At 35.0% G+C, this 25605-nt stretch overlaps 2 protein-coding genes across 2 annotated transcripts; one reads left to right on the top strand and one right to left on the bottom strand.

The window, feature by feature from the left end:
• The first annotated feature begins 7127 nt into the window (after positions 1-7127).
• Positions 7128-12499, top strand: LOC134710370 (uncharacterized). The gene is made up of 2 exons (XM_063570726.1): positions 7128-9004; positions 9226-12499. The coding sequence occupies exons 1-2, from the start codon at positions 7128-7130 to the stop codon at positions 12497-12499; spliced, it is 5151 nt and encodes a 1716-aa protein (XP_063426796.1).
• Positions 12500-13341: 842 nt separating this feature from the next.
• LOC134710369 (uncharacterized) lies at positions 13342-15066 on the bottom strand. The gene has a single exon (XM_063570725.1). The coding sequence runs from the start codon at positions 15064-15066 to the stop codon at positions 13342-13344; it is 1725 nt and encodes a 574-aa protein (XP_063426795.1).
• Positions 15067-25605: the final 10539 nt, after the last annotated feature.

The following is a 25605-nucleotide window of genomic DNA, read 5'->3' as shown; positions in this document are numbered from 1 at the left end:
TAACGTGCAAGAGATACGGCTATCTCTTAACACGGGTCAGCCATTTATCAACCCCTTCCGACGGACTATCATCGTTTCCTCAAGACCATACTTGTAAATGTTGTCAAGGGAGAGCCCAAAATTGAGTTCCTAAATTTTCATCCCGAACGGGAATCGAACCAGGAACCTTTGTGTTAGTAGTCCGATGCACTTACCACTACACTACATTCATGTTGTTGCATTTACTCATGAACCATTCAACCTAAGCATTTCAAATTTTAATATGTTGATACTGATGACAAAATTGAGGTCAAATTTGATAATGACAATGTTCACTTTCACCGTTCACCAGTTATGGTTCTTGTGATATTGGCAGGACACAAATAAATGTAAATTAAAGAACCTTAGTGAGCACGCTCACATACCCCACGTCCCCACATTGTCATTGGAGAAATTAAATAAGTGTAAGGAAAAAATTTTGAATGATTATTTCCTGTCAATATGCACATCTACATGCATAGTATGTCCTTATTATCTACAAAATTACATGAAATTCTGTTGTGTGGTTTCAGAGGAGTTGAGATGACAAACTGTTGCAGAAGTACATTGAAGCAAATAAGTTCAAAGGGGCGTAACTCCTAGAAAAAAATTGAATCGCAATTTCCCGTCGATATGCACAACTACATAGTATGTCCTTATTATCTGAAAAGGTTTCGTGAAATTCTGTTGTGTGGTTTGAGAGGAGTTGCGATGACAAACTGTTGCAGTAGTACATAAAGTAAATAAGTTCAAAGGGGCATAACTCCTAGAAAAAAAAAATCGCAATTTCCCGTCGATATGCACAACTACATAGTATGTCCTTATTATCTGAAAAGGTTTCGTGAAATTCTGTTGTGTGGTTTAAGAGGAGTTGCGATGACAACTGTTGCAGTAGTACATTAAAGTAAATAAGTTCAAAGGGGCGTAACTCCTAGAAAAAAAATTGAATCGCAATTTCCCGTCGATATGCACAACTACATAGTATGTCATTATTATCTGAAAAGGTTTCATGAAATTCTGTTGTGTGGTTTGAGAGGAGTTGTGATGACAAGAAACAGGACTGACGGACTGACGGACGGACGGGTCTTCTTCTTCTTTAAGTTTTCCAGTTTTCCATCTGAATAAAGATGATTAATAACTGGTGCATACGTGGCCTATTTATTAGAATTAAGTTATTATTTTATTTATTTACAAACGGTGCAAAGAACAGATGTAGTGATTAAAACTATGTACAGAAGATGAAGTTTTTTAAATAATGGTGGAGAGAACAGCATATGTAAGCTGCTCTCTGAAAGAGTCGACTGTCTGTGTATTTACTACTGAGGTTGGTAAAAGATTCCATTGAGTTATTGTGTATGGGAAAAATGAAAATCTGTCCGAGTCTTTTGATGTATAAATATGTTTGAAGGTGTGAGAATGGTGTTTTCTGGTTCTGGAGTCTGATGGAATGAGAATTGTGCTAGATGGTATAGCAACAAGATGATGTGTGATCTTGTACATCATAACCAGACGTGCACGCAGTCTGCGTTGTGTTAAAATAGGCCAGTTTAGTGTGTTCAGCATGTTTGAAACACTACTAGTATTATGATACCTGTTGCAGGCATACCGAGCAGCTCGCCTTTGGACCATCTCTATCTTTGAAATAGATTCTGAAGTGTGGGGGTCCCAAACTGAGTAAGAGTATTCGAGTCTGGGACGAACAAGTGCTTGGTATGCCTGGCTCTTGATGTTTTGATTAGATGTTTTTCTGGTTTCTTCGAAGGAGGCCAAGAGTTTTGTTGGCTTTTGCCGGAGATATTGTCATCTATGTGTTTGTCCCATTTAAGGTTTGATTGTAATGTGATGCCCAAGTACTTAGCAGATGTAACAGTTTCTAGAATATGATTATGAAGAGTGTAATTGTGTTGTAAAGGTTGACGTTTAGTTGTAACAGAGAGAACATTACACTTGTGTGGGTGGAAGGCCATCAGCCAGTCCTCTTCCCATTTTGCAGCTGCGTCAAGATCAGCTTGCAGTTTTAGGCAGTCACTCTGGGATTTAACTGGCATGTATATGATACTGTCATCAGCAAATAGTCTTAGTTTGCTATGTGTAAGGTAGTCTGGAAGGTCGTTGATATACGCCAAGAATACCCGGTAATCATGGACCTTAGACAGTACCTTGAGGAACCCCAGAGGTGACTGGGACTGTGCTTGATGATCTTCCATCCAGAACAACTGTCTGGGTTCGATCGGAGAGAAATGCAGAGATCCAGTTTAAAGTGTTTCAATTAATGCCAAAATAGTGTAATTTGTATAGTAAGTGACGATGAGGAACTTTATCAAAGGCTTTCGCAAAGTCCATTATTACAAGGTCTGTTTGTGTACTTGAATTGTTTGTAGATTGAAATTCTTGGATGAAGGAGAGAAGTTGTGTCTCACAAGATCGAGAGTGCCGAAAGCCATGTTGAAGGTCGTACAAGATGTTCTTTGATTCGAGATGTTTCATAATATGTGATGTTACTATGTGTTTCATTAACTTGCAGCAAATACAAGTTAATGAGATAGGTCTATAATTGACCGGTTTATGCTTATCCCCTTTTTTTATATGCTGGTGCGACTCTAGCGGGTTTCCAGTCGTCAGGTGTAATACCAGTGTTGTAAGATTTGTTAAAAATTAAGGATAGAATTGGTGCAATTTCTGTCTGCATTTCTTTCAGTAAGCGGCCACTGATGTTATCTGGGCCGGTGGCTTTATGTGGGTTGATCTTATTTAAGAGTTTTTCGATTCCGTTTGATGTTATATGTAACTCACTGATTTTAGGATGTGAACTGATGCCTTTGGTTGGTATTGGGTCATCTGTTACTGGGATGAATACAGATTGAAACTGTTCATTTAAAAGATTTGCTTTCTCTGTAGCGTCTGTAATGATGTTGCCGTCTTTCTTTAGTGCAGAGATACCAGATTTGTCAGTTCTTATTGACTTGATGTATTGAAAGAGTTTTTTATGTTTGCTCTGATTTTGTATTTGTATGTCTGGTTTATTAATGGGAAGATCACATATAAGTTTTTCAATATATTCCCAGTAAGCTTTCCTTTGATCTTTTTATACCTGAGCTTTCATCTTTTTATATTTCTCAGTGTATTCGCTGTTTTTTCGTTTTTTGAAAAGTTTGTTTTTCTTGTTAATTTGACGTCTTAATTTATCAGATATCCACGGTAATCGATGTTTGTTTCGTAGGATCTTAGATGGAATATGTTTTTCGACAGAGCTGATGAGTTTGGTTTTAAATAATTCCCATAGCTCATTGGTGTTAAGAGAATCATAGTTGAAAATGATTGATTTGAAGATGTTACCTATGTCAAAAACATTATACCCTCCGCATCTCGTTGCGTGGGGTATAATAAATCCGGTTTGCTGTCGTTGTGACAGCCTCTTGTTGGTTATTGTCTTGAATATTATTATACATATAGATAAACTGTAAACAGCTATAATGTTCAGCAAAGTCAGATTTACAAATAAGTCAACATGACCAAAATGGTCAGTTGACCTCTTTAGGAGTTATTTCCCTTTACAGTCAATTTTTAACCATTTTTCATAAATCTAAGTAATCTTTTACAAAAATCTTCTCCTCTGAAACTACTGGGCCAAATTAATCGAAACTTAACCACAATCATCATTGGGGTATCTAGTTTAAAAAAATGTGTCTGGTGAACCGGCCATCCAACCAAGCTGGCCGGCATGGCTAAAAACAAAACATAGGGGTAAAATGCAGTTTTTGGCTTACAACTCAAAAACCAAAGCATTTAGAGCAAAGCTGATAGGGGTATATTTGTTTATCAGGACAAGATGTATATGCCCTGAAATTTTGCTGTTTTTGGTTATTATCTTGAATACTATTATAGATAGAGATAAACTGTAAATAGCAATAAAGTTTAGCAAAGTAAGATTTACAGTCAACATGACCTAAATGGTCAATTGACCCCCTAAGGAGTTATTGTCCTTTACAGTCAATTTTTAACAATTTTTCACTGGGCCAAGTTCATTATAGATAAAGATAATTGTAAGCAGCAAGAATATTCAGTAAAGTAAGATGTACAAACACATCACCATCACAATTGTGTGATGAATCCATCTGCGTCATTTGATTAATATTCACATAGACCAAGGTGAGCGACACAGGCTCTTTAGAGCCTCTAGTTTTGTTACTGTTTTTATTCTCAGTTCAAGTTACAATGGTTTTCTATATGTGTTGTATACAATCACTTTACGCAGTGAGGTCGTTGATACAAATCAGAATTAAGAAACTGAATGGGTCCATCAATGCCGATGTTATGTCAATCTTTAAAGACCCAAATGTTGCAAAACATCTATCCGACCTCCATGACAAATATGTTGTCCCCGCAGACAAAGCCCCAAATGACATCGTTTTTGTGTGTAAAAGTCAATACATAAACTGCTTGATAAACGAATTAGGTATTGACAATTCACTTGGAAACTCAACATATACCCTCACGACACTTTCCAAAGAGGAAATCCGGGATAATCATAGGTCTGTTCTTTGTTCCTTTGGAATTTCAACCAAAGATGAAGAACTAGATCTTCCATAGATATAGGAAGATGTGGTGTGAGTGCCAATAAGACAACTCTCCATCCAAATAACAATTTAAAAAATTAAACCATTATAGGTTAAAGTACGGCCTTCAACACGGAGCCTTGGCTCACACCGAACAACAAGCTATAAAGGGCCCCAAAATTACTAGTGTAAAACCATTCAAACGGGAAAACCAACGGTCTAATCTATATAAACAAAACGAGAAACGAGAAACACGTATATATTACATAAACAAACGACAACTACTGTACATCAGATTCCTGACTTAGGACAGGTGCAAACATTTGCAGCGGGATTAAACGTTTTAATGGGCCCAAACCTTCTCCCTTTTTCTGAAACAATAGCATAACATCACAACATCACTGTATTGGATACCTGAACTACATAAGTGTCCTTACAAACAACGGTATACTGCTGGGTCTTCCAAGTGCTCCTCGAAACCTTTTAAATTATTAACATATATTTTATCAGCAATCAAAGACGGGCTTCAGAGTTATTGTGAGATTGCCTATTCTAGAGGTGGCATGAATCAGATGTGGATACTTAAAAATTCCAAAGATCTTTTAGAGTACATACCACCTAACTCTCTTTCATCTTGTAGCAGTATTAAAACATTTGACTTTTCTACTCTTTACACAAGTATTCCACATTCCAAACTAAAAGACAAATTGAAAGAGTTGGTATTGCTTTGCTTCATATAAAAGAATGGCCAACGTAGATACAAGTATCTTGTCTTAGGGAGGAATAAATCCTACTTTGTAAAGGACCACTCTAATTCAAACAAAAAATTCTCTGAAACTGATTCTATCAAGATGCTTGATTTCTTGATTGACAACATAATTGTTATGTTCGGAGGAAGTGTTTTTCAACAGACGGCATTTCAATGGGAACAAACTGTGCCCCTCTACTAGCCGACTTATTTCTTTATTTCTACGAGGCTGACTTCATACAGGAACTTCTTAGGAAGCAATATAAAAAGTTAGCAATATCCTTTAACTCTACTTTCCGCTATATAGATGATGTTCTTTCACTAAATAATTCAAAATTTGGTGACTATGTGGAACGGATATATCCCATTCAATTAGAGATAAAGGATACTACAGATACAATCAAGTCGGCTTCATATCTTGACTTACATTTAGAAATTGACAATGAGGGTCGATTGAAAACAAAACTTTACGAAAAAAGAGATGATTTCAGCTTTCCAAATCCAAGAGTTCCAAATGGTGAAGTTGAAATCATCCCTTCGTAAATTTTACGGACGCCATCACGAGTTGGTTGACCGTTATGGAATAACCGTTTCAAAAATGATATCGGAGATGTTCCTTACGTCGTAACTACAACCCCCTTCCCTTTCATGAATGTGACCTACCGAATTATACTATTTACCGGATTTGTTCTCACATAAGCAACACGACGGGTGCCACATGTGGAGCAGGATCTGTTTACCCTTACGGAGCACCTGAGATCACCCCTACATTTTGATTGGGTTCGTGTTGTTTATTCTTTAGTTTTCTATGTTGTGTCATGTGTAGTATTGTTTGTCTTTTTGTCTTTTTCATTTTTAGCCATGGCGTTGTCAGTTTGTTTTAGAATTATGAGTTTGACTGTCCCTTTGGTATATGTCGTCCCTCTTTTACCTTGTACATGTCCATTTTTCATGACTTAATTTTCATGGATCCTTGGTTGTGTTAAGTGTGTGTGATATATGGGTCAATTTAAAAAAATGTTGAATTTTCAGTACACCGATGCTATTTTTTTTAATTTCTAATGGAGATTTCAGTTGTAGTGGTTTAAGTGAAAGCTTGTCGAATTTATGATTCAGAACATAAAATAATAAACACATCTTACATCTGTTTTGATAAGAGTAAACTGTATTTAAGTCCGATTTTGGGGGTATTTGAACGGGTGCAGTGTCAGAAAAACACATTTCAAATGATTTAATCCCCTATTTTCTGATCGCCTTGATATCTGCAAACGGGACTTTTTAAGAATGTTTAATATTTAACGAAAAATCGTAGCTTTTTTTATCATTGTATATAACATATTATCTACAAACTAAATTCAATCAGCGTACGGTAGATTCATGTCCATCCCGTTACCGCTACTTAATCAGCCGTTAAATTGTTCTCCCTATGAATATTGAATCAGTCATTGTTGATTTCAAAAGTGCAAAGTAATTTTTACATTTAAAACGCCACGTTTCTTGGACAACAATGTAAAGAAAAGAAATTTGAAGAAATTTAGTGAAAAAAATAGAGTGTATAATAGTATGCCTGTAAAAAAAGTGCAATAACGTGTGGGGAACCACATTCACAATAGAAAACTATGATCATTGTTGAGAAACCCACGAACTTTAGCGTGACGTCCTCCGGACGTCGGTAAGGAACTTTCATTGTAACGTCATTCTTTTGTTGTTGTTACTTTATACATGAATGTGGCTACTGCAATACAAATATACACCTTAGAACTTTTGTTTCCTTCACGATATTATGGTGCCGTGACTGCTGGAAAATGTCAACAAAGTTAAAAGGAACACGTTCGGGACACAGGAGCGCTCTCACAAGGCTTTTGCGGAGATTTGACGATGTGAAATCAATCGAAGAGTTCGACAGAGATGAACTTTCAACTATTTTGGATTTGATCATTGATAAGCAAAGATTTTTGTCAGACTTGAACAATCAAATTATTAGTGAATTATCGGAAGAGGAACTTGAAGCGGAAATTTCTGATTCAGATGAGTATTCTATAACTTTAGAGACAAAAATACGCAAAATGCGTAAATTTTTAGAACCAACCGCCCGAAGCTATTCACTCCCAGTAACAGATAGTTCATTTAACCCCTTAGCTCAGAGCTTTGATGTCAATAAAAACCAAACAGCATCGTTCAATTCACAACTCATGTACGCTCCTCATATGTCAAACAGCAACAACCAATTTCACAAATTACCAAAGTTAGAACTTTCTAAATTCGACGGCAACATTCTTAATTGGCAAGCATTCTGGGAATCTTACGACACAGCAATTCATAGTAATCCCTCATTAACAGACGCCCAGAAATTCAACTATTTGAAAACACTACTTCAAAACGAGGCTTTGACTACAGTTTCGGGTTTTACGCTCACAAATTTAAACTACAGTAAAGCAATAGATTTGTTACACCAGCGATTTGGACAGACTCAAAAAATCACGCACACGTACATGCAGACTTTGTTAGCTCTACCCGCACCCGATAGTACAGTTCAATCATGCCGCAGATTTTATGACAAGTCAGAAACGCTCATAAGAGGACTAGAATCACTAGGTCAAAGTCAGGAATCATATGGTGCATTACTCATACCTATTATGCTCAACAAATTACCAAGTAGAATTAAGGAGAATATTACCCGTGAACATGGTTTAAAACAGTGGTCGCTTGATGAACTCAGACAACACTTATTTAATGAGATAAGTATATTAGAAGCCGGACAAAGAGTTAATTTAGAATCAGATGAAACATTGCATAGCACAGTATACCTTGCAAAAACTGACACAAAAAATAACTACAATAACAATAACAGAAAGCCACAGAGAAGTGAGGTAGCCGTTCACACGCGGAAACCATGTATTTATTGCGGTGAGTCTCATAGCCCTAATACATGTATGAAAATTGTTGACCAAAAAGCCCGTCTAGAAATCCTTAAACAAAAGAAAGCTTGTTTTAATTGTCTTGGCAACCACCGAGTTACAGATTGTAAGTCTAAAGGAACTTGTAAACAATGTGGACGAAAACATCATACCAGTATTTGTTTAAATAAGAGTCAGTCTTCGTTTTCTAGCAACAGTATTTCGAATCATAACAATAAAGATAATAAACCCGCTTCATCAGATAAGCAAGAAATAGCCGAAACCGCATCAGCAATACACTGTACTACATATTCACAAGTACTTCTCAAGACCGCGATAGCTACGGTGCACTCAAACGCGCAAGTCAGTATGGACGCAAACATACTATTCGACGAAGGGGCTCAGCGCTCGTTTATTACAGAAAGTCTAGCGGAGCAACTAGAACTAAAACAAAACGGAACAGAAGCCATATCAATTTCTGGATTTGGAGGAGGTATCGGATCAATACGCCATTTGAAAACCGCTGACATATTTGTACTCACGGAAGACGGAAGCCGCATACAGCTGAATATACTCATTGTTCCTGAAATAGCTTCACCGATACGGATACATACTACCGAGACAACTAACTTACCTTACTTGCGCGGATTAAGACTGGCACACCCGCTTTCAGAACATGACGTTTTCTCCGTGAATTTATTGATAGGCGCTGACCATTATTGGGATTTCATTGAAGATAAGATAATACGAGGCAACGGTCCAACTGCAGTCAAGTCAAGAATAGGGTATTTGCTATCCGGCCCGACACAGAAATCAACAGAAGGAACTACTTCAATGATGAACATTTTAATTAGACACAAAGAAGAGGAATATGATTAAGAAAATTTCTGGAAAATCGAGTCATTAGGAATAACGCCTCAGAATAAGGAGAAATCAAACGCAGAATATTTGGAAAACTTCATATCTACAAATATATCGTACGATGCCAATACTTGTAAATACACAGCAAAACTTCCGTGGAAAGACGAACAGAACATAAACCACTTCCGTCCAACATCGACATAGCTAGACGAAGAACAGAAAATGTAGTACGAAGACTCAGAAACGATCCGTTTTTACTTAGAAAATATGGTGAGATTATAAACGACCAGGAAAAGAGAGGATTTATTGAACGCATAGACAACCCAACAACAACAAGCACAGAACATGCGCATTATATTCCTCACCATTCAGTCAAGAAAGATTCCGCGACGACACCCATCCGTATTGTTTATGACTGTAGCTGTCGTCGATCACAAGACACGCCCAGTCTGAATGATTGTTTGCGTAAAGAACCCCCGATCTTAAATGACATATCAACACTTTTGATGCGATTTAGAGAGAATACATATGCTGTTGTTACGGATATAGAGAAGGCGTTTCTTCAAATCACGCTAGACGAGAAAGACAGAGATATGACGAGATTTTTCTGGCTAAAGGACTCAACAGACCCTACATCAAAGTTGATTACTTACCGCTTTAAAGCTATCCTATTCGGCGCAACGTGTTCACCTTTTATATTGAATGCGACCTTATTAAAGCATTTACGTGAACAGTCTAGTCATACATCTGAAACACTCATAGATGGATTATACGTAGACAACATAATTGCAGGCTTCGACACCACAACTGAACTATTGAAGTTTTATGAAGAGTCAAGAACACTGATGACCAAAGGTGGATTCAACTTACGTTCATGGGCATCGAATTGTACAGCACTTAACGATTTAGCTACATCTCAAAACGTTAACGATGGAGACAAATGTATTAAAGTTTTAGGATTACGATGGAACACCAAAGATGACCGTGTTAGTTTTGGATTCAAACCATTGTCTATGCTACCAGATTATCAAATCACGAAAAGAGAAATATTAAGAAGATCGTCAAAAATCTACGACCCACTTGGAATTCTAAGCCCAGTTACAGTGCGTAGCAAGATACTATTGCAGGATTTATGGACACAGAAACTAGGGTGGGACGAACAAATACCTGATGAAATTAGACCGCAGTGGCATTCTATCGATCAAGACTTGAAAAAATGCACAGAGATTGAATTTTCGAGACGTTACTTTGAAAATATGGACACTACCGATGAACCTACCTTACATGTATTTACCGATGCAAGCGCAGTAGCGTACGGCGCTTGTGCGTACTTAATAAAAGGAGAAGAGTCTAACTTTGTCATGGCTAAAAATAGAGTGGCACCTTTGAAAAAGTTAACTATACCACAACTTGAACTTATGGCAGCATTAGTCGGAGGACGGTTAACTTCACATATAATGTCAAGTTTACGGAACGTTAAAAAGTGTGTACTATGGAGCGACAGTCAAATTATTTTACACTGGATATCTTCAAGGAAGCAACTTAAAACCTTTATAGCAAACAGAGTTATTGAAATCAAAGAGCTCACATGTGAACATAGCTGGAAATATTGCCCTACAGAACACAACCCTGCTGATTTATTATCACGTGGTTTATCGTATGAACAATTGAAAAATAACAAACTATGGATGCATGGTCCGGACTGGTTAACAAACGAGAAACAATTGCCGAATGAATTTCAAATCGACAATAAAGTGATGACCACAACTTGTAAGGACTATGAGAATCAAGAAACGCAAGATGACATTATACGGACGAAGAACAACGTATTGAACATAGTCAACGTTGATAGATACCATTCATTCAACAAAACCGCGCGTATCTTAGGTTACGTACAGAAATTCATAGATAACTGCCGTAATACAGCTCCTAATACTAAAAGACTGATCACAACATATCTAACACCACATGATATACATAATGCAACAATGAAGTTAATTGAAGCTGTGCAACAGGAAAGATACAGTGATGTTTTTGAAAGCTTATGTTCAAAGTCAACGCATAGTTTGATACGTCAATTACGTTTATATCTGGACAAAGACGGATTAATACGATGTGGTGGACGCATTAATAACGCACCACTTCCAGAGAATGCAAAATTCCCGTATTTAATACCAACAAAGCATAGATTAACAAAACAACTTATAAATGATATTCACATTGAAAATTTACATTCCGGCATAGGAGCTACCGTAACTTATTTGAGGCAAAAATATTGGATACCTTCAGCACGACAAGAAGTTGGATGCGTAATTCGAAAATGCGTAAGTTGTAGAAAAGTAACAGGAGTTGCATACAAAGCACCAGATCCTCCACCGCTACCAAAAGATAGATTATCGTCCGAAGAACCATTTACTATATCAGGCGTCGATTTCAGTGGTGCGCTTAACATCAAAGGAGACGATGGACTACTTCGAAAAGTGTATATATGTTTGTTTACATGTGCCAATACTCGAGCTATTCATCTTGAAATAGTTCCAGATATGACTGAAAAATCGTTCATGCTAGCTTTTCGTAGATTCATAAGCAGAAAATCGATACCAAGAGTTATGATATCGGACAATGCTACAACATTTGTTGCCGCCGCGGAGGAAATACGAAAGTTAACGGACTCTAAATCTTTACATGACAAATTGTGCCAATTTGGAACCACATGGAAATTCATACCAAAACGTGCCCCATGGTACGGCGGATTTTGGGAAAGACTGGTTGGACTAACTAAAAATTGTCTAAAAAAGATTCTTGGACGCGCATGTATAGATTTACCTCTGTTACAGACATTAGTGGTGGAAATTGAAGCTAACCTTAACAATAGACCGCTTACATATATATCGTCGGACATTGCCGATCCAGAGCCGCTTACCCCGTCGCATCTATTGTATGGAAGACAAATTAAATCTTTCCCGTATCCGTTATATACAGATGAAACAGACTGTTATAGTGCCGATTTAACAACCAATCATGAAACTATGAATGATCAAGCGAAAAGGAGATTCCGTCTTATTGAACAATTTTTAGCAAGATGGAAACACGAGTATTTGACCTCCTTACGTGAATTTCACCGAGTGTCTGGAAATAACAATCAAAAAGTAAAACTAGGAGATGTAGTCCAGATATATGATGACAATTCTCCACGTACGACATGGAAACTCGGTGTAATTGAAGAACTTACCTATGGCAATGATAACCTTGTGCGATCTGCGACGGTCCGAACATCTAACTCTAAACTAAACAGACCAATTGTCAAGTTATATCCTTTGGAGATTTGTGAACCCGACTCAATAACTACACCGACACAAAGATATCAGCGAAGAGCCAAGACAGATGCCGTAGAGAAAATCAGAGAGTGTTTAAAGTGACATTTTACAATTATATTCAAGTGAAGTGACAGTGAATTTAAATTATTTAATTTGTATCAGACATTAATTTCAAAAGAAATATTTCATTTCATTTATTCGTAAAAGTTCATTCAGTATATTTGAGACACTTTCTGCGGCCCCGGAGAATGTTGAGAAACCCACGAACTTTAGCGTGACGTCCTCCGGACGTCGGTAAGGAACTTTCATTGTAACGTCATTCTTTTGTTGTTGTTACTTTATACATGAATGTGGCTACTGCAATACAAATATACACCTTAGAACTTTTGTTTCCTTCACGATAATCATTTGACCAAAGGGAGTAGTTATTTCACAACAGCAATCAAAAACAAAGAAATTTTGTTGAATGAAGGATGACATAAGATGTACATCAACCAAAAATAACAACAACAAAAATTGAGGTATATTCATGGTCTTAAAAAAACAGTTATACAATATGCTAATTTCAGACTTTCCCAAAGTCTTGGAAATCTGAGTAGATTTACCAGACACTATATTAGATCTGTCTTTCGCAGTAGTTCAGTTGTGGCTTTAAAACAATCCAAATGATATTTTTTTAATATAAAATACAGTACATTGTAAGTAAAAACATAAATACAAGGGAGTAATCTAAATAAAAATCATACACTAGAACGGTATATATTTTGTACTACAGTTAAGCTATGCACAGTGTACATGTATTGTCAATGTCTACACAGTACGAATCCTTAGTGTACAGGTAATGAAAACACTGTCTTGAAGTGTTTATATCAATGTCAGCCTCTGTAATTAGAATATTGTTTAATATTAAATGTAGGCAAATTTAATAATCCAAATTTTCAGAATCATGAAACCCGAACAGTATATATTTTGGCCTTGTCAAAACCACATGAATTACAGCCTATGTACAATATACCTGTATTATCAATGTCTAAAGAGAATGGTAACTCAATACCTAACTGGTCCTTAGTGCTCAGGTAATGCATGCACTGTCCTGCATTATTGAGGAAATGAATCATGTGAATATCCATATCTGTAACTATCAAAATGTCTGATGATGTAGCCAATAAATCGCTAGGCCTGAAGTTGTGTTGTTTGCTGATATGTTGATGACCACTATACACCCATCTTATTCCATTGGTTTTATGTATTGCGACTATCCTACCATCCATATCTGTATTGAGACGATCTAAAACAAAAATGTTATTGTCATTGTGTGAAGTTATTCTTGCAGGAACTGTAAACATTGTTTGCCCATCATTGTCTAAATGGTAAACTTTTTCTCTCCTTCCATCCATATCTGTCACAACGACCTGTCTAGGACCTTTGACTAGGAATGGTTCACCTTTCTCTCTTACGCCCACTATAATTTGGTTAGCTTTGGTTACATGAACAGCTATGGTTTGTAGAGGTGAAAAGTTGTATGCTGACTGGTTTAGTTCTCCAGTTGTATGTGAAAGTATTTGTAGGACAGATTCCATTAAAGATATCAGTAAATCTCCTGTTGGTAATAAAGCCATGTTAAAAATTAAATTTGTTTTTAGTTTCTTAATGACATGTACTGGTACTGATCCTTTCTTTAGTTGTATCTTCTGTAATTTTTTAGCAAAAAAATGGTTAATCCACAGTGTTCCATCTTCACAGCAGACTAAATTTTCTACAAGTCCCAGTTTAGTTTTAAATTGCTGTACTACTTGAAATTCCCATTTTTCCTGTTCCTTATCATCTGTACACTCATTCAATTCTCCGTGTTGTGATATCAAAATTGGCTGTTTTCCTGGTATATATTGTGGCAATCCCTTAAATTTAGTGTTTACTGGTTCTAACTTCTGTTTTCCGACTGCCCTAAGTGCAACTTCCTGTTTAAAAATATCGAAAATTTCATTTGCATTATGTTGACTAAAGGATCTACTTAGGTTCTCTCCACGAATTACTAAATCTTTTTTTATTTTCTTTGATCTGTTTTCTTCATTATGCACTGATTTCCTGAGATAATCCATTTGTCGATCAAGGTCAATCAGAAGATTCTGTGTATGCTTTTCAACTTCATTCTTTAAAGCTTTTTCCCTATCCAAAATTTTCTGCCTTTCTGATTCATATCTCGATTCTTCAGAAGATTCATTTAAACTCAGTTTAGATAATCCCTTTTCTGTTTGTAAAATGTTTTCCTTTATTTCAGCATGAAAAGTTTTGACAGCTTTCATGGTCAAATTGTAACCTTCAGATAATCCAATCATGTTGTGTTTGTTATGGGCTGTAAGAATACACGACGGGCAGATTCCTTCCTCGCATGTCTTGCAAAACAAGCAACAGTTTTGTCCATTATGAACACTACATGGAATATTAATTATATCTGGTTGATCTTTGGCTTCTTGTTGATAGGCAGCAATGTCTTTAATGTCTATAATTGTATGTTGGTCGGTAGATTTTACTTTTTTGTGTAGTTTCTGACATTTTGTACACAAGAGAAAGTCGCACAGTAAACATTTCCACTTAATCTCGTTGGATTCCTCACACATCTGACATGACATTGGAACTTGTCCCTTCTGCAGAGATTTTGATAATGACATCATGTAGATATTACTCTGGAAATTTTGCTTTTTGTCCTCATTTTAACTGGAAAATACCATCTCACACGAATGTCCAAGTATGTAAATTACAGTGTCATTTGAAAAAAACTGATACCATGCCTATCAATAAAACATTTGTTTATGTATTATATACAAGCAGGGAATAATAAGTGGAAATTTGAGAGAACTGTACTGTGTAAAAAGGATATTAATACTCAGAAATGTCCTTTTGTTTATATCCTGTGATAACTCCATTATCCTGAGGTTAGATTTTTCTCACACGGAAGACTTTCAATTAAAAGATATTAGTTACTGATAGTCTAATACACACATGTGTTATACTCCTAGGCAACTCTGTTTGGATTTGATTATACTGATTAAACTTATAATATTTGATTGACAGTACTTGTTACATAGAGATTAGTATTTTCACTCTTCTTTTTCCTTATATATATCTTTATATATTGTTATTTCTTATTTTCCTAAAACCTTCTAAAAAGGGGAACAAAGAAAACTCTTTTCCCTATTGAGAAACAAGTCAATAATCAACAAAGGAGTAGGTCCGGTAAGGACCGATTTTGGTCTCAAATTTCAGGTTCATGTGACAAAAGATTTTGACCACTTTTTAAACACTTAAGTGTCTATTTCATTTGAATCAATTAGTTTATGTGAATAAATTTAAACTGATGAACTTTATAAATATTTTGATATGAGCGTCACTGATGAGTCTTATGAAGACGAAACGCGCGTCTGGCGTACTTAATTGTAATTCTGGTACCTTTGAAACTATAAGTCATTAAAAACGATCCGATTCAAGCTCAAATATGAAAAATCAAACAAATATGCCAAAAAATGTCACTTTTCGGGTGTTTTTTGTCAAAAATGAAAGTGGCCCCATCCGTGTCCATCCTCAACCTTTATATATGTTATGTATTATCATAAAATACAACTTACATTTCAATATTAAGGATGAACACGAATGCGGCCATTTTCGTTTTACACGAAAACCGTCTAAAATTTAACTAAAATGCTAGAATTTTGAAGAATTCAGTAATTTAGCATGACTTTAAGGTGCCAGTACCTGATATATGTTCGTTGTATAGTCAAAAATAGCCCATATTTATGTAGCAGAAGCACTCATCTGTTCAATAAATAACTAAAAGTTTACATTTTATCAATTTTGTGAAACTGCTATATTTTGAGGCCAAAAAGGGCTCTTACCGGACCTACTCCTTTCATCTTGTAGGAAAATCAACCTTTAAAAATGGTTGTCATTGTTTCTCATTACTTGGCGTCCGTTGTCATCGTAGTCCGTTTACTCTTACAAAAATCTTTTCTAAAACCGGTGGGCAAAATTGCCACCATGGCTAAAATAAAATATAGGGGATAAATGCAGTTTTTTGGCTTATATTTCTAAAACAAAAGCATTTAGAGTAAAATTTGACATAAAATAAAATGTTCATCAGATTTAGATCTATCTGTCCTGAAAGTTTTAGACAAAGCAGACTATGTAATCTTAAAGAAAATTTTACAAAAATCTTCTAAAACTTTAGCTGTCGTATATTGGTATCACGGTCGTTGTCGTCTGCCTTGTCCGAAGACATTTTGTTTCCGGACAATAAATTCAGTATGAGTAAATAGAAATCTATGAAATTCAAACACAAGGTTTTTAACGTTAATATTTAACTTTCTCTTTAAGTCAACTTAGCACATTTTTTAACTTTTCATTGAACTTTATATTTAGGGCTTAATTGCCCTTACCGAACATACTCCTTTTGACCTGTATCAAGCGTGAATATTGTGTCCATTTTGGCCCCAAATTTTCAGGGTTGGACATCTGCGTGCAGCAAAGCGTTTGTTTTGTTTGTGAATTTGTTACTTTTATCACAAATAGAATAAATTTATTTGGTATGTGAGTTCCTCGCAAGGTTTACATGTCCTTTATTTTGTCTTTTTAGCATTTTGGGATTCGAGCGTCACTGATGAGTCTTTTGTAGACAAACACACGTCTGGCGTAAATACAAAATGTAATCCTGGTATCTATGATGAGTTTATTATCATGCAATTGAAATTGACCTCAATATTAGATATGGACAGTTTGATTTGTTTCTTGGATGCTATAAAAGAGAGATGAAAGATACCAAAGGGGCATTTAAACTCATAAAGTCGCAATAAACTGAGAAAGCCATGGCTAAACAGTAAGACTTAATGACAAACATTAGTATTCAAAACAACATTTATGCAATAGGTCAACTATATTCGGTGTATTAAATGATTGTATGGTATATAGGTTTGTTCCACAGGCTTTATAAGAACTTGACCTCCTAGTCCTAGATCATTAATAAATGTTAATTTTCTAAAATATATTTTTCAGATTTTCAACAGACAAACAATCATTCGGTAAAGCAGGCGAGACATTGCAGGATGTCCACTATTGGTATCTGCTAATCGATTAGATATGAAATGATTTTGATCATGTTGATATAATTGGTGCGTGTGCAGCTTAAACATTATGAAATTTTCGGCCAGTGTCGTGTAGATGTTATATCCAAAACAGCCCTTTCATAGATTCTACTTTTTAATATATATTTCATGCATGACATTTTGTTTCTATGAGTCATGGTTGTCATTGTATAACGTCAAGGTACCCAAATTGCACCGAATACCCAAATTCTACCTATTTAGCAATTTTTTTATTTTTTTATTATATGATTCTTTGCACGTCTTTCAACATAGGTAAATATACTAGTATTTAGATACACAAAACGTTTGCAGTATCTTTCTACAGATGAAGTGTTTACTGAAAAAAGTAAAATGTACGGAAACGGCGCCATGCGACGTCATCAAAACGTTATCTTTATAAAATAAGTAAATAAATTATATAGCAAGCATCCACTTCTTAAAACATGAAGAGTTAGTATATAGTAATATCCAATTGAACAATATATTTGAAGAAAGTAAACAAAGATCTGTAATTCGGCTTTTGATAAGCATGGATGCAATTTGGGTATTCCTCTTTATAGAATCATTTATCGTTCGGAGGTCACTTCAGCCCAATTTTTAGTTGATACAAATGGCACTTTATAAGATAGTTGTTCAGTTGTGACTTTATTCGTTAGGTCAAACAGAAGTTTTTAGTTTTTTTATTAGAATATATACCCGAGGGTATCACCAGCCCAGTAGTCAACACTTCGGTGTTGACATGAATATCAATAATATGGTCATTTTTATAAATTTTCTGTATACAAAACTTTGAACTTTTTGAAAAACTTAGGATTTTCTTATCCCAGGCATAGATTACCTTAGCCGTATTTGGCACAACTTTTTGGAATTTTGAATCAACAATGCTCTTCAACTTTGTACTTGTTTGGGTTAATAAATATTTTTGATTTGTGCGTCACTGATGAGTCTTATGTAGACGAAACGCGCGTCTGGCGTACTAAATTATAATCCTGGTACCTTTGATAGCTATTTACACCACTGGGTCGATGCCACTGCTGGTGGACGTTTCGTCCCCGAGGGTATCACCAGCCCAGTATTCAACACTTTGGTGTTGACATGAATATCAATAATGTGATAATTTTTATAAATTTCCTGTATACAAAACTTTGAACTTTTTGAAAAACTAAGGATTTTCTTATCCCAGGCATAGATTACCTTAGCCGTATTTGGCACAACGTTTTGGAATTTTGAATCAACAATGCTCTTCAACTTTGTACTTGTTTGGGTTTATAAATATTTTTGATTTGAGCGTCACTGATGAGTCTTATGTAGACGAAACGCGCGTCTGGCGTACTAAATTATAATCCTGGTACCTTTGATAGCTATTGTAGAAAAGATCAAATTTCTTTTTCGGTCAGATAAACCGATACGCAGTTTGGCACAGACTGCATATACCTGTAATGTCAATTTAACTACGTGTTCAAGTAATTAATGAACTGAAGTGTTCATGTGATGGTCAACTTCTATAATTATCAACTGGTTTCATTTTGAATACACAAATTACTACTACAATCACTATTGCCGAATCCTGAAACCTGAACTGTATATAGTTTGCCCCCACCAGATCCATTTTTGTATGTACCGCATCCTATGTATAATGTTCCTGTATTGCCAAACTCTTAAGAGAATGGTAACTGAATACCTAACTGCTCCTTAGTGTACAGATAATAAAAACACTGTCCATAATAAGTGTCAATGATATGAATAATGTGATGGGTACTATCTGCAACTATAATATTGTCTGATTTTGTAGCCACTAAATCTTTTGGCGTGAATGTTCGTTGTTTGTTGGGGTGTTGATGATCGCTATACACCCATCTTATTCCATTGGTTTTATTTAATGCAACTATTCTACCATCAAAATCTGCATTGAGACGATCTAGAACATAAAAGTTATTGTCATTGTCCGACGTTATTCTTGCAGGAACTGTAAAGATAGATTGTCCATTATTGTCTAAATGGTACACTTTTTCTTTCCTTCCATTCATATCCATCACAATGACCTGTCTAGGACCAATGACTGGAAATGGTTCTCCATTTTCTCTAACCCCTACAATGATTTGGTTATTTTTGGTGACATGAACAGCTAAGGTTTGGAGAGAGGCAACGCTGAATATAGACCGCTTAATTTCTCCAGTAGCCTTAGAAAGTATTTGCAGAGCATCTGTCTTTGAAGATATAATTAAATCCCCTGTCGGTAACAAAGCCATGCTATACGCCATTACTTTTAGTTTCTTGAGGTTTTGTACCGGTTCTGATCCTTTCTTTAGTTCTTAAGTATCTTCTGTAATTTATTAGTCGTACTGAAGTTTATCTACAGAGTTCCATCTTCACAGCAAACTAAATTTTCTACAATTGTTAATTTAGTTTTAAACTGCTGTAGCACTTTGAATTCAAATTGGTACTGTTCCTTATCTCCAAGCTCAGTCAATACTCCGTGTTGTGATAACAAAATTGGTTGTTTTCCTGGTACATATTGTGGCAATCCATTAATCCTAGTGTTCACTGGTGCTACTCTCTGTTTACTGTCTGCTCTTAGTTCTCTTTCCTGTTTGAATATGTTGAAAACTTCAGTTGCATTGTTTTGTTTTAGGGTGTGACCTAGACTCTCTTTACGAATTTCTAAATCTTTTTTTAATTTCTTTGATCTATTTTCTTCGTCTTCTACTGATTTCTTAAGAAAATCCCTTCGGTGATCAAGTTTCATTAAAAGATTCTGTGTATGCATTTCAACTTCATTCTTTAAAGTTCTTTCCCTATCCAAAATTTTCTGCTTCTCGGATTCATATAATGATTCTTCAGAGGTTTTCCTAATAACTAGTTTAGATAATCCTTTCTCAATTTGTACAATGTTTTCTTCCACTTCAGTATGAAAGTTATTGACAGCTTTCAAAGTTAACTCATATTCTTTAGCTAATCCTATCATGTCGTGGGTGTTATGGGCTTGAAGAAAACATAAAGAACAGATAATTTCCTCACAAGTCTTGCAAAACTGGCAACAGTTTTGTCCATTATGAACACTACATGGAATATTAATTATATCTGGTTGATCATTGATTTCTTGTTGATATGTAGTTATGTCTTTAAAGTCTATAATTATATGCTGGTCGGTAGATTTTTGATGAAGTCTCTGACATTTTGTACACAAGAGAAAGTCACACTGTAAACATTTCCATTTGATCTCATTAGTGGCAGAGTATAGGAGCTTGTCCACTCTGAAGAGAATTTGATAATGCCATCATGTGACATTTGTAGAGGTCATGACAAGGAAGGATGTATGACTGGTTAACGTTTCGTAGCAAATTAAATCTAAATTCATATTTAGTACATGGTGTTGTAATATGAATATAGACCTGCATGCTTTGTACTAAAGAAATGTCATGTCACACTACCCAGACATACTATTCTGACTCAGAGCAGATCAGTCTCTGCCCTTACTCTTATATGCCGCATACATAGCAGATAATCAACAAATACCTATTTTTAAGTTTTTGATTTGACTTTGATCAGGATTAATTGAAGCCATGGCCTCCCATACTCTCGACCATCAAATTACCATGAAAAAAAAGGGAAGTATATATTGCAAACATTCATGACAAAAATTCCAACCTGCTTGAAAGATACCATAAGCAAAAGTATGTTACTTTTATTGATTTTCCTCAAATAAAAGTCACACTGAGGCTTAACAAATGGATGAGAGGGATTCATCTACTGTCACACCACGAGCTCCAGTCTTTAAATATTTTAATCTGAATATTGATAGTGCCATATTTTTTTTTAATGAGGAACACTGATTTGAGTTAATATCCACTGAAACATGCAAATAGACCCCAACATGTCGTTCAGACAAAAATCTCTCACATCAAGGTATGAATAAATAAAAGCAACAGTATTATCCGGCTGTTAAAAAGTCATAAATCGATTGAGAGATAATAAATTCGGGTTACAAACTTATACAGAGGGAAACACATCATCTATAAGAGGAAAACAACGGAACAACAGAAATACTGAAGTGTAACAATAACAAACACCAACCTATTAGGTCTTTTTGTCTTCCTCACACATCGTTGTCAATATAATGAAATTTTATTCGACAGCCATTCAAGTGAGAGGTTTAGTTAGCTATATAAAACCAGTTTTATCCACCTTTTTCTACAGAAAAAAATGCCTGTACTAAGTCAGGAATATGACAGCTTTAGGTTTTACCCATTTGATATATAATAGGGAGTTCAGTATTTTTGTGATTTTACTTTGGGAATAACCTTATGTATATATCTTATACTAGTACTTTATGTATATATCTTATACTAGTACTTGTCCAGTTTTGGCAAACCTTTTGTCCTTTTCAATAGACCTCTTTTGAAATGCCCTTCATCGGAAAATTTCAATTATGCACCCTATCATGCCATTATTTACAAGATACACTGTTAGTGAATAGAAGTTAACACAAAATCAAGTTTTGTATAAATAATTTATTACCATGAAAATATGAGCAGTTATTCTGTTTACCAACAGATAATGCATAGATAATCTTAATGTACAAATTGCATAGCACTTTATCAAGTATAAAAATTCTTTAAAAAAAATGTGTTTCATGCAGTATAATTTACACAACACAATCACAAAATATATAAGCTTTTACAAACATGATCAATAATCTTTCACATTGTGTATACTCTTTTTCAATACAAATCTTAAAATACAAACTTCCATTGTATTGACAATCTGACAAAAAAAAATAAGCAATGAATACTCTAAATTCATAAATTCATGTGTGTGTGATTTTTTTAAAAAGTAAATCAGTATGGCAGTAAAATTAAAATTCACAATCATACTAATCACAAACAATTCAGGATACAAAGACATCTTAATATCTTTTTAAATTTGTACAAAATAAAAACTTTCAACCTGTATGGAATGTCTAAAACATAGCCCAAGAATTAATTCATACACACATTTTAAATGGCACTTATATTCAATGATAATTATTAAAAAACACGAAAATTTAGACTTACAGAAATGATTTATGCATGGTCAAAATCTTTCAATAATAGGAATGCTATTTACAAATTGTTATATGTATGCCCCTTTGAATGATATGTTTAAAACAAATATACATGTCATGTAATTATCTTATATACTTCATATAAACTTAAGATAAAACATATACCTCTGAATATCAAAGGTGTGGTGATATGTATCATACAACCCCAAGAGAAAGAAAAGGTAAACATTTTGTTGATACCAAAATGACAGGAAAAGATTCTTCAATCATAGATTTCAATTAAACACTTTGTTTTGAAAAATAATGTTCAGTTTAATGCGATACACGTATCATCCTGTTGTTAATCAATGCTTCAGACTGAAATTTGAGGAATAATAGTACTATAGTTAAAGATTTGCTGCTGTAAATTGGAATTTGAAGGGAGCAAATGCAGTTTTATAAGCAACTCTTACTGATGAGATGTTATAAATACCACTTTACCACATGTAACACTTGTGGCATTCTTTTAATCTTTTTTAATAAAGAGCAAGGGCGAGAAAATTAATAAATTTGAAAGATTACAAGGTAGTAAATATACAACTTAGCTTCAGAGATTATAGCAGATGTCCTAAGTTATCCAAGTCTTGTTGTCTTGTTTGATATGATAGTATCAAGGTCATGCTAGAAATTCATGGACATGAGGTGATAAACTAGAGGCTCTAAAGAGCCTGTGTCGCTCACCTTGGTACATTTGTATATGTGAATATTCAACAAAGGACACAGATGGATTCGTGACAAAATTGTGTTTTGGTGATGGTGATATGTTTGTAGATCTAACTTTACTGAACATTCTTGCTGCGTACATATATCCCCATCTATAATGATTGGCCCAGTAGTTTCAGTTAAAAGTGTTAGTAAAAATTTACAAATTTTATGAAAATTGTTAAAAATTGACTATCGATTCGTCTGAATTCAGGGCAGATAGATCTTGACCTGATAAACAATTTAACCCATGCCAGTTTTCCTCTTAATGCTTTTGTTTTTGAGTTATAAGCCAAAAACTGCATTTTATCCCATGTTCTATTTTTAGCCATGGCAGCCATCTTGGTAGGTTGACCAGGTCAACAGACACAATTTTTAAACTAGATACCCCAATGATGATTGTGGCCAAGTTTGGTTTAATATGGCGCAGTAGTTTCAGAGGAGAAGATTTTTGTAAAAGATAACTAAGATTTACGAAAAATGGTTAAAAATTGACTATAAAGGGCAATAACTCCTAAAGGGGTCATTTGACCATTTCGGTAATGTTGACTTATTTGTAAATCTTATTTTGCTGAACATTATTGCTGTTTACAGTTTATCTCTATCTATAATATTTTTCAAGATAATAACCAAAAACAGCAAAATTTCCTTAAAATTACCAATTTAGGGGTAGCAACCCAACAACAGGTTGTTCGATTCATCTGAAATTTTCAGGGCAGATAGATCTTGACCTGATAAACAATTTTACCCCATGTCAGAATTGCTCTAAATGCTTTGGTTTTTGAGTTATAAGCCAAAAAATGCATTTTACCCCTATGTTCTATTTTTAGCCATGGCGGCCATCTTGGTAGGTTGACCGGGTCACCGGACACAATTTTTAAACTAGATACCCCAATGATGATTGTGGCCAAGTTTGGTTTAATATGGCGCAGTAGTTTCAGAGGAGAAGATTTTTGTAAAAGATAATTAAGATTTACAAAAAATGGTTAAAAATTGACTATAAAGGGCAATAACTCCTAAAGGGGTCATTTGACCATTTCGGTAATGTTGACTTATTTGTATATCTTATTTTGCTGAACATTATTGCTGTTTACAGTTTATCTCTATCTATAATATTTTTCAAGATAATAACCAAAAACAGCAAAATTTCCTTAAAATTACCAATTTAGGGGTAGCAACCCAACAACAGGTTGTTCGATTCATCTGAAATTTTCAGGGCAGATAGATCTTGACCTGATAAACAATTTTACCCCATGTCAGAATTGCTCTAAATGCTTTGGTTTTTGAGTTATAAGCCAAAAAATGCATTTTACCCCTATGTTCTATTTTTAGCCATGGCGGCCATCTTGGTAGGTTGACCGGGTCACCGGACACAATTTTTAAACTAGATACCCCAATGATGATTGTGGCCAAGTTTGGTTTAATATGGCGCAGTAGTTTCAGAGGAGAAGATTTTTGTAAAAGATAATTAAGATTTACAAAAAATGGTTAAAAATTGACTATAAAGGGCAATAACTCCTAAAGGGGTCATTTGACCATTTCGGTAATGTTGACTTATTTGTAAATCTTATTTTGCTGAACATTATTGCTGTTTACAGTTTATCTCTATCTATAATATTTTTCAAGATAATAACCAAAAACAGCAAAATTTCCTTAAAATTACCAATTTAGGGGTAGCAACCCAACAACAGGTTGTTTGATTCATCTGAAATTTTCAGGGCAGATAGATCTTGACCTGATAAACAATTTTACCCAGTGTCAGAATTGCTCTAAATGCTTTGGTTTTTGAGTTATAAGCCAAAAACTGCATTTTACCCCTATGTTCTATTTTTAGCCATGGCGGCCATCTTGGTTGGTTGACCGGGTCACCGGACACAATTTTTAAACTAGATACCCCAATGATGATTGTGGCCAAGTTTGGTTTAATTTGGCCTGGTAGTTTCAGAGGAGAAGATTTTTGTAAAAGTTAACGCAGGACGACGACGACGGACGACGACAGACGCCGGACGCAAAGTGATGAGAAAACTCACTTGGCCCTTCGGGCCAGGTGAGCTAAAAATATGAATTTTAAAAACACATGAAAACTGGTTTCAACAAAAATTGTTACTCTTTTTTCAAAACAAAACAACTTTTTGTCATATTATTTCTTAAAATCTATGTTTAAAATTATGCATGCTTTAAATAGATGACACAGACTTGAATTTGAGGGTAGTAATTCTGTAATATTTACCTCAATATAAATATGAACCTTATAAATCAATGTATGCTTTAAAAGTACTGAATGGATAAAC

The sequence above is a fragment of the Mytilus trossulus genome, chromosome 3 (assembly GCF_036588685.1).
Source record: "Mytilus trossulus isolate FHL-02 chromosome 3, PNRI_Mtr1.1.1.hap1, whole genome shotgun sequence".
NCBI classification, from domain to species: Eukaryota; Metazoa; Mollusca; class Bivalvia; order Mytilida; family Mytilidae; genus Mytilus; species Mytilus trossulus.
This window is presented reverse-complemented; position numbering and strand designations above follow the sequence as displayed.

What these genes read in the sequence shown, in the direction of transcription:
- LOC134710370 (XM_063570726.1), top strand. Translation starts at nt 7,128, where the DNA reads ATGTCAACAAAGTTAAAAGGAACACGTTCGGGACACAGGAGCGCTCTC. An exon ending in GCAGTCAAGTCAAGAATAGG is followed by an intron (nt 9,005 to 9,225) that starts GTATTTGCTATC and finishes GTAAATACACAG; the next exon opens with CAAAACTTCCGTGGAAAGAC.
- LOC134710369 (XM_063570725.1), bottom strand. Translation starts at nt 15,066, where the DNA reads ATGTCATTATCAAAATCTCTGCAGAAGGGACAAGTTCCAATGTCATGT.